The sequence below is a fragment of the Echinops telfairi genome, unplaced genomic scaffold, assembly GCF_000313985.2.
Source record: "Echinops telfairi isolate 266 unplaced genomic scaffold, ASM31398v2 ScPeMD7_3;HRSCAF=10, whole genome shotgun sequence".
NCBI lineage: Eukaryota > Metazoa > Chordata > Mammalia > Afrosoricida > Tenrecidae > Echinops > Echinops telfairi.
This window is the reverse complement of record NW_022103899.1, coordinates 32,612,628-32,623,489: the sequence shown is the minus strand read 5'-3', so window position 1 is coordinate 32,623,489 and position 10,862 is coordinate 32,612,628. Positions and strand designations below refer to the sequence as shown.

General features: G+C 44.2%; 1 protein-coding gene across 1 annotated transcript in view; it reads right to left on the bottom strand.

Annotated features, from left to right (window-relative positions):
- Positions 1-9,912, bottom strand: part of ADAM23 (ADAM metallopeptidase domain 23) — a 206,917-nt gene extending 197,005 nt beyond the window's left edge. The window contains exon 1 of the mRNA XM_045296710.1: positions 9,795-9,912. Within this exon, the coding sequence (XP_045152645.1) occupies positions 9,795-9,912 (118 nt within the window). The remainder of the gene's footprint in view (positions 1-9,794) is intronic.
- Between the last annotated feature and the right edge of the window lie 950 nt (positions 9,913-10,862).

The window sequence follows — 10,862 nt, the reverse complement described above, 5'->3', positions numbered from 1 at the left end:
GGGCACGCGTCCCGCCCCCGAGAGCGCGCCGGAGCCCGGCTGGGGCTTCTGCTGGTGCTGCTGCAGCTGCTGCTGCGACTCGCACACGACGCACTGCGCATGCTTTCTGGTGGGGCGGAGGGTGGGGGACCAGCAGGGTGATGCAGCATCCCGGGCAGCATCCGAGGTGACGGCTGCACCTCCAAAGGTGGGGGCCGCGGGAGGGAAGCAGGAAGCCAGGGATGAGGCCAGAGGACCAAAGGCGCTTCCAGGCCTTCCAGGCCCGAGGCCAGACAGGGAAGTGATCTGAGAAAACCCGCCTTTCCCACCACCCAGAGACCCGCTCCTGGGCCCACCACCTAGGAGCCCTGATGGCGCAGCGCTGCAGCGCTCCTGGCAAACAAGGAGGCGGCTGTTGGAGCCCCTTGCTCGGGAGAACGATGAGGCCACCTGCTGCCGTATGATTTACAGACTTGGAGCACCTTTGGGGCAGCGCTACTCTGTCCCATTGGTCGCGAAGAGTCGTGATCAAGTCAGCGCCACCGCGTTCGGTTTGGAGCATTCCAACGACGTCCTGCTGCGGGGTAGGGGGTGGGGGTAAGTCCAAGCAGGTCCTTCTTCATCTTTTATTTATTTCCTTCCTGAAAATAAATCCAAAGGATTGCAGCCGGGGAGGTAAAAATAGCGCGGCTTCTCTTTCAGTTCCTCAGCAGCGGATGGCCGCAGCTGGGGAACCAAGTTTGAGCATCACCAGCTGCCTGGCGCGCTGACGCCAAGCGGCCACCTCGGCACAGGCCCTCTGTGCCTGGCGGGCCTCCGCGCCTGGCGGCTTCCCCCGAGCTCAGGCCTGCTCCCAGGGCTATGCAGAAAGTCTGAGCGGACGTCCTGGGGACCTCTGGGAAGAGCTGGTGGCCAACGTTTGTCCTCCATGGAACCAGCATGCGTTTGGGAGGACACAGTTCAAAGGCTGAGAGTGGCTGAGATTCAGCCCTGATTTGTGCAGAGAAAAGGCCAATCTGGCATCGCTGACAGGTAGGCTAGCAGCCGCCCATCCTGATGGTTTCAAGTGAGGGCCTATAACATATCCCTGCCCCCAAATTCCCCTTCCCAAGGACAGCGCATATAATATTGTCCTGCTGCGCTGCTTATATTTAAAATACATAGAGCAGCACCTACTCTGGGGGAATCGAAAATTCCATGATTTTTTTTTTAATATGAGTAAAAGTACCTGCCAGACATTGAAGCATACCCATGTTCTTCCTCCTTTCCCCTCACCCCAATTTAACAGAGAACACACACACACACACACACACACACACACAAGAGCATGGAGCTATATTAACTCTTCCTCTTTACATCCGAACTGATTTTATTATCAGAAGTTTATTCATGTAAAATTGGACTTCATGCAGTCCCCCATACCCACCCCACACCCCCAGCTTTGCGTCCTCAGGACCTGGCACAGTGTTTGGGGCACTCAGGAAACACGTGGTGAATAGATGCGTGGGTGGTACACATCAGCAGGGTGTGTCACATCCGAGGCACCCTGGGGATCACGCTCACCTCCCCCCATTCACAGGAATGGCCCGGCCAGATTCTCATTTTTATTTGTGTATTTCCTCATTTGTGTACTTCCAGGAGCCTTGATGGCATAATGGTTACACGTTGGGCTACTAACCATAAAGTCAGTAGTTCGGAACCCCCAGCCGCTCCACAGGAGAAAGATGGGGCTTTCTACTCCAGGAGAGTTGGAAACTCACAGGCGGTTCTAGCCTGTCCTAGAGTTCCGTTATAAGTCAGCGTGGACCGAATAGCAGTGAGTTTACTTCCTGGAGAAGAACCTGAGTCGAAATAAAGCCAGAAAAGGCTGTGTACAAGGAATGAGAAGGGAGGGGCCAAAACACAAAGAAAGGTAAAAGATGCCCAGATGCAAAGTTGTTTGAAAGGCACCTCTTGGAATGTAGCGGCAATCTTCCAAAGCCTGCTTCCACAAAGAAAGCTGGTGGGCCGCCTGGACCAACTGAAAACATCCCTGATAGAAGCCACCATCCCATGCACTTGTGATACGGGAGGAGATTTACATCTCGCTTATAACAAGAGGAGAATGTCACAAGGAGGGATGTTTTTATGCTCAAGAATCTTCCGAGACAAAACCTCTCATAGAGAAAGGGGCCCCACAAGCAGGCCTGGGAACCTTAAAGCAGGTAGAAAATTCAAGTGCTACAACAAAGCAGACTCACAAGTGCAATCAGAGTGGACTGGTTGCAGCGGTTAATGGAACTTTAATACTCACAATACTGAAGGGAAAACAATGTTTCTGTATATGATATGGTGAATCAGAGAAGGAATAAATCATTTGGAAATGTTCACTGGAAGGCTGGTCTTCAAACCAGATATTTAAGGGAAACTTCAAAAGCTTAAAAATGGCAACATATGTACAAATATGCTCGATACAATTGATATATGGAATGTTGTAAGAGTTGTGAGAGCCCCCAATATCATGATTAAAAAAAAAAACAGAATCCAATATTAATTGGTCAATTTGTTGGATTTAGTAGTAGTCTTAATAGGTAGAGTTTTTTTAATTTCTAAATTTTACTGCTAAGCATCTACTCTGTTCTTTCATAATATTTAATAATGTTCTTCATCACCTAGCACCTCGGCTTTGCTCTGCATTCATTTGTGTGCATCATCCCTCCTTCCCCTATCATAAAATGAGGCCAAGGCTGCATCTCCATCACACCTACATCCCCAGAACTGAGTGCAGTATGTGCTAGATAAATGTGCGCAGAGTGAAGCGGCCATGCAGAAGCAGGGATGGGAGGTCTTTACCAAGCTGGACTGAAGACAGGCCCACAAGAGAGCATGTGTTCCATGATAGCTCTGGTTACATGGCTGTGCTAGCTCTGAAGGGCATCAGGGTACCAGAGGAGTGGCCTATCAAAGCGGTGCATGCAGAAAACTGCTGCATGGTAGGTGAAGGTAGGCAACCAAAAGGTCCAAGAGAAGAAAATTGGTTGTTGCTGATGTTGCTAGCTGCCATTGTCAGGCTCCAAATCATGGAAAACCTATGGTATGTACTATACAGCGAAACCATGTCTGGCCCTACCCCATCTTCATGAGCATTGTGGAGGTGAGTATTCCAACCCAGGGGCCTCATCCTCCAGCATGACAGCAGAGACTATTCTGTTGATCCTCATGGGCTCCCATTGGCTACTTTTCGGAAGTAGATCACAACGCTTTTCGTCCCAGTTTGTGTTAGTCTAGAAGCTCAGCTGAAATCTGCACCCCGTGGGTGACGCTGTTGCCATTTGAAATAAGAATGGCATAGCTTCCCATATTAGCGCACCATACAAGTCAAACTGATAGGTGATGATAGAAAGGAGGAAAATCAGGTAATATGGACACTGATAAGTGAAGACATTAAAGCACAGAGCATTGTTGTAAAAAGGGGAAAAAAAGATTCACATGGTATGGTGAGAAAGAACTCCCCCCTCTGACATACTCTGTTTCAAGTAGCAGAAAACGTATGAAAAATCGGGGTCTGAACAGGAACAAACAAAGGCTGTTGTCAGATGCCGAGTTGGTCCCGATGTGCAACAGGACAAAACACTAGGTCCTGCACCATCCTCACAATCCGAATGATTGAGCCCATTATTGCAGCCATTGTGTCGCTGCGTCTCACGGAGGGCCTTCCTCGCTTCCCTGAGTTTCTACATCATTAAGCATGCTGTCCTTTTCCAGGGACTCTCCGGATAACACACCAAAGCACAGAAGACAGAGTCTTGCCTTTCTCTTAGAAGTGAGAATTCTGGCTGTACTTTCTCCAAGACATACCTGTTTGTTCTTTTGGCAATCCATGGGACCCTCAATACTCTTCACCTGCATCATAACTCAAATGCATCAAATCTTCTCCAGTCTTCCTTAATCATTGGCCAACTTCCACTTGCATATGAGGGGATTAAAAATGGCCATGGCTGTGTTAAGGGCACCTCAGACCTCGCAGTGCCATCCTTGCTCTTCAACACTTTTAAAATAGGTTCTTGTGCAACCGAGGCGCCCGATGCAATGTGTGATTTAGATGAGATCCTTGACACCTGCGATCAGGAAAAAAGGTTGAAGTTGTCAAGACAGCAAAAGCAGAAGTCGAAATGAGAGACCAGAAAGGGGAGTCCCCAAAAGAGGGCCTTAGAGGGTCAAAGCAGGCAGAAAAGCCCGGTGATGCAGCAAAGCAGATTCACAAGCTCAATCAGAATGGAAAAATAATTTTACCAAAAATCAATAGTCGAAGAAGGTGGGGATGGTATCCACGCTGCCGAGAATGATAGTAATAGGGCGGTGTCATCATGAACATCAGCACTCTCACTGGAGAGAGAGTCTGTTAAGTCACACAGCTGATCAGTGTCCCAATTAGAATCTTCACCCTAAATTAGAGTTTCATGATCTTCCCAAGGTCTTTTTGGCCTCTTCAGTTTTATCACAACCAATCATGGATTGCAAACGATTAGAAATCAGGCTAAGAAAGGTGGTGGTTTTGTACAGAAATAAGTATCATTCGAAAATATTTGGGTCAGAAGTTACCTTTGAAAGCATCTAGAAGTCCAAACCCTTGGTGGTATTGTGTTCTGCCCAATTAATTACACTTTCTAGTTATTGTTATTATCCCCAAGTTTACTGATGAAGAAATGAGGCCTGAAGGCTTGGTCAGAATGTAGTTGATGGTCTTGAGTTTGGTTTGGGTTTTTTAGAAGTTTCTATGGAAGTTGTAGTGGCGCTGTGGGTTAGGTGCTGGTGTGCTAACTACAAGGTCTGTGATTCAAACACTGCAGGCACTACTTAGGACAACGGACCTGTTTGGTCCCACAATAAAGATTGACAGTGTTGGAAACCCAAAGGAGGCATTTTACTCCAGTCCTGTCTGGTGGCAATGTAGCAGACTCACCTCCATGTCAGTGAATTGGGTTTAGTTTCAAAGTCATGTGATGATGGAGAAGCAGGACTGGGTCAAGAACCTGGTTTTGCTTCCCAACATAATCGCTGAAGACAAAGCGGGTGCATAAGCAAATGTGGTGAAGAAAGCTGATGGTGCCTGGCTATCAAAAGATATAGAGTCCGGGGTCTTAAAGGCTTGAAGGTAAACAAGTGGCCATCTAGCTCAGAAGCAACAAAACCCACTTGGAAGAAGCACACCAGCCTGTGCTGAGGTGTCGAAGGGATCAGGGATCAGGCATCATCAGAACAAAAAATTATATCATAGTGAATGAGGCAGGGAGTGCGGAGTGGAGACCCAAAGCCCATCTGTAGGCAATTGGGCATCCCCTTACAGAAGGGTCTCAGGGAGAAGATGAGTCAGTCAAGGTGCAGTGTAGCAACGATGAAACATACAAATTTCCTCTAGTTCCTAAATGCTTCCTCCCCCCTCCTAATAACATGATCCCAATTCTACCTTACAAATCTGGCTAGACCAGAGGCTGTACACTGGTACAGATAGGAACTGGAAACACAGGGAATCCAGGGTGGATGATCCCTTCAGGACCAGTGGTAAGAGTGGCAATACCAAGAGTGTGGAAGGAGGGTGGGATGGAAAGGGAAAACCGATTACAAGGATCTACATATAACCTCCTCCCTGGGGGGTGGACAACAGAAAAGTGGATGAAGGGAGATGTTGGACAATGTAAGAAATGACAAAACAATAATTTATAAATTACCAAGGGTTCATGAGGGAAGGGGGAGCAGGGAGGGAGGGGGGAAAAATAAGGAGTCGGGCTTTATTGGAGAGCAGGTATTTTGAGAATGATGAGGGCAACGAATGTACAAATGTACTTTACACAATTGCTGTATGTATGGATTGTGATAAGAGTTGTATGAGCCCCTAATAAAATGATTTTCAAACAAACAAAAAGAACCTGGTTTTGCTTACAGTGCAGTCTAACCTCACAACTACTTGATAATACACTCCATCAACCTACCAGATATAACATTCACTAAAAATCATCAAAATTCAACCATCTACCTGTCACATATTTTTCAGTTACATTTCTTTAAAACTGAAACCGATCGTCTTTCTGATCACAGCCCTCACACAGAAACCACCCACAACTGCCTCTTCCACGGAACTGTAGTATTTGAAAATCAAAGCACTGGGCTTAAATATTATTTCAAAATGTACTGTTTTCTGTTTTAAACCACTGGTGCGCTCATTGATCCACAGAACTCTTCTAGATTATATTGCTAATTTTGCCTTTAAAATATTTTCGTACAACCATGCTATGCAATTATTTGCATAACTCAAAAGCAAAACCTAATTAGGGTCCAGATATTTGTTTCTTAGATCGAAGAAATCCTTTAAGGGAACCAGCAAAAGATCTTCACTTATCAAACAGTGTAATATTTTCTGGATTTTAAATTAACCAATATTGTTGTTTCTGTTAGGTGCCATTGGGCTGCTACCAACTCATAGTGACGCTACACAACAAAGCAAACACACTTCGTAATCTGGGTCATCCTCACCATTGGTCTTAAATTTGAGCCCATTGAGTCAGCTACTGTGCCAAATCTTCTCAAAGTTCTTCCTGTTTCTCGCTGCCCCTCTACTCACCCCAGCCTCTGTCCTTCTCCAGGAACTGATCTCTCTTGAAAACTTATCCAAAATGTGTGATAAGTCACTATCCTTGACTCTAAGGCACACTCTAGAAATACTTGTTCCAAGATCGCCTTTTTATCCTTCTAGCAGTCCACGGTGCTTTCAGTATTCTTCTCCAGCACCACAGTTCATATGCATTGATTGTTCTTTCCATATGCCTTATTCAATATCCAACTTTTACATGCATATGAGCCGATTGAAAATACCAGGGCAAAATAAATAAATAAAATAAAATACCAGGGCTTGGGTCAGGAACACCTTAGTCCTCAAAGTAACGTTCTTGCTCTTCAATATTCTAAGATCTTGTGCAGCAGACTTACCCAATGCAATGCATCTTTTGATCTCTTGACTGCTGCTTCCATGGGCATTGATTGTGGATCCAAGAAAGATTAAATCCTTGACAACGTGAACCTTTTCTCCATTTGCCATGATGTTACTACTTGTCCAGTTGTGAGGATTTGGGTCTTCGTTACATTGAGTTGTAATCTATACTGAAGACTGCAGTCCTTGATCATCAGCAAGTGCTTCAAGTCCTCCACACTTTCAGCAAGCAAGATTGTAGTATCTACATAGTACAGGTTGTTAATAATCCTTCCTCCAATTTCTCCAATTCTTCTTCATATAATCCAGTTTCTGTGATCATTTGATCAGCATACAGATTGAATAAGTGTAGTGAGAGGATACAAACCTGACATACACCTTTCCTGATTTTAACCATGAAGCATTCCCTGTTCTGTTCATACAACAGCCTCTTGTTCCATATACAAGTTTCTCATGAGCACAATGAAGTGTTTATACTCAAAGTTCTCCATAGTTTGTAATGATCCACACAGCCAAATGCCTTGGCATAGTGTGTTAGCCTGGGTAGACTAGAGAAACAAATGCATAGACACTCATGTGTATAAGAAGAGTTTTATATACAAGAGCAATTGAATATTGATAAAACATCCCAGCCCAATCCAGATCAAGTCCATAAGTCCGATATTAGCCCATATGTTTGATACCAATCTATAAAATCCTTTTCAGACTCACGAAACCCATGCAATGATGCCAAATGCAGAAGATCACAGGCCAGTGGGTGGAAAGTCTTGTGAATCCAGTGGCTGCATAAACATGCCAGCGCTGGCATGGGTCTCCATGTAGCTCCTCCAGCTCCAGGGCTCTGGTTCCATCAGGGGTCTCCATGTGGCTTGTCAGCAGGAAGACAAGCAGAGTGTGAGTATCTGGCCTCCAGTGATCTATTTATCTCCATGGCACCTCGAAATGAGGCCATCAAGCTGTGGCCTGATTGACAGACTAAACTCCACCCCTTTACTCTTAATAGTCTCAGATTATGTAATTACCATAGACCACCCCTTGTAAACTTGACACTTTTACACAACTCTTTAGCCATACATAATTTTTGAACAAACAATAGTAAAATCATATCTGCAATTAACAGGATAAAACTAAAATGCATACAATTCAAAAATTTGCCACCCTCATTTAAACATAACATTCTATAAGTGAACAAAAGTATTCTATACTTATGTGAACACTCACACCTTAATCTTATAATCCTATGAACATATTCTAGCACCTATGAAAGGTTGTAAGCCAACCATGTCAATGCCTTTATCGTCCTCATTTGGGGTATCCAATTTCTATACTGTCCACTTACATCAACTCAGTGCTCTGAGGAGACCATCATATTCTTTGACATGAAGAATCTTCGTTGCAGTTGGAAACTTCTGAGTTCTGCACCCATAAGCAAAGTCAAATCAGGACAGGCCATCCATAAATTCAGCAGCAATATGCACCAATTCACAGGCTCAAAAATCTTCTCTTCATCTGGTTGGGTTCTGGTCAACTCAATGTGGGCTGCCTCACTTAGCCTCACCAGGGTTCCCATTGGTCACCTCGCCTTTAGATCATGGGTCCCATCGCAAATTCTCATCAATCCTAGGCCCTTTGTGCTAGGTCATGAACTTCAGAGCAGTCAACCCGCTCTCGTTTTCTCCTCTAGTTCCTGTGAACCACGTCCACAGGTGTCAGTGGCTGGACTCAGCCCATCTCTTTATTGCTGCATTTCTCCCACTTCCACTCCACAAGTGGATCCAGGTGATTACCGAGCAAGCATTTCAGGCTGCCACAGGCGCCCTTTCATGTTCAGTCCTAGAGAGGAGAGTTTCTTCATGGTTCCAGATTTTTTCCAGCCTCAAGAACAAACCACTAGTTCAAAATTTTAAAATCCAAAGAGTTCCCCCTCCCCCACCCCATGCCCTTTTTTTTGCCTCAATCTGTCAACAGCCCCCTAGGCAATTCTCTTCAACCTTCTAATGTCCTCAGCACTCAAAACACTGGGTGAGGCTTATACTTTCAGAGTCTTCTTTGCAGACATGTCCTAACCCATTTAAATCCCAATTTGGTGGCTGAAACAGAGAGCTTACAAACTCTCTATACTTCCCAATAATCATCTCTGTCAATCATTATATCAACAATAATAAGCAGAAGAAATCAGTATAAACAAAGTAGAATCAGATCCTAAACTCAATTCTTAAAACAGTCAGGTTCATATGGATGGTGATAAGAGTCGTATGAGCCCCTAATAAAACGATTTTAAAAAATACAGTCAAGTTCAACCCTTATGTATTTTATCTTAATCCTTATCTAAACTATTCTATTGATACAGAATAGGGTGTTAGGCCTCTGAGTGCATCAAGCATAAGGTTTAAAACCTCTACTTCCTCTGACTGGGCAGTCAATTCCTTCTTCATTGTCTATTCTTAGTCTGGAAACTCCACTGAAACTTGTTTACTTGGGATGATCCTGCTGGCATTTTAAAATACCAGTGAAATCACTTCCAGCATCACAGTAACTCACAAGCCCCCACAGCACGACAAACTGTTGGTTGCCCCAAAATTATTTGCATAGTTCCTCTTATTGAGTTGTTGTTATGTTTCTGTTAGCTGCTGTCCTGGGATTATGGTGACCGCCTGCACAATAAAGAGAAAACACTTCTCAGTCTTGCATCATTCTTATGATTGGTTCTAGTTTAGACCATTGATCCATAGGGTTTTCACTGGCTGATATTCAGAAGTAAATCTTCAGGCCATTCTTCCTAGTACGTATTAGTCTGGAAGCTCAGCTGAAACCCGTTGAATAGCATAGCATGGAACAAGTCTCCACTGACCAATGGGCAGAGGCTGAGCATAAAGTGCATTGAGCAGGAAGTTACCACAGATCTCCTGCCTGGAAGGCAAGAATTTTATCACTGAATCACCATTGTCCCCACATAGGTCAAACATCATGTTTGTATACACTAACTGCCATGTAGTCCACAATAGTATGTGAGTCACAGCAGAACTAGTTGTGTCACTTCTGTTGGAGTGTCATGGGATTCTGTTACTCGTGCCGTGGATATGGAGATTATTTAAACACAGAAAATAAATACCAGAGAACAGTAACTACTGCTCCAGAAGAAAAATCATAGACTCTAGGATTCTGTTGAGCCCAATTATAAGACTTTTTATTTGCTACTGTGATAAATTGTCTGATGGATTGCATCCTGAAAAGCCTATCTTGAAGAAAACATTAAGCCTTTTTATGTAATAAAATGCTTGCATAAACAGAGATAAAATATAAACAGATTTTCTGAAGTTTATGACATGACCCAAAATGAATTTAAAACAGCCAATCTAGCAAGTAAATTTTGGAAGACATAAGCTAAACTATTTACACATCTAAGTAACCCTACATGAAACAGTGGTTAAGTGCTCAACTGCTAACTGAAAGGTCAAGATTTGAACCCACCAGCCCCTCCCCCATGGCTGTTTGCTTCCATACAGATGCCAGTCTTAGAAGCCCTCTGAGGCCATTTGCCCTGTCCCATCGGGTCAATATGCTTTGGTAAGACTCAGTGGTGATGTGCTTTAGAGATCCATTCATCCTCCCTTTACACATGACCACACACACACATTCTGACAGATAATGGCATCCACACAGCTATACGTGCACAAACACGCACACTCACTCTTTCAGTTTCAATATGAGAAACAGATTGTAGAATCAAGATGGACTTCCTTGTATAAAACAACTTCATCTAAAAAAACCTGCATAACAACATTGGTAACCAAATAGAAAATAACTATCATCCTTCCACCCAACTATGATGTATCAAGAAATCGGACTTTTTATAAAGAAATTGGACATGATCCAGAGATAAACATTTTAAGTGGCCAACTGGCTATCATATGAGAAC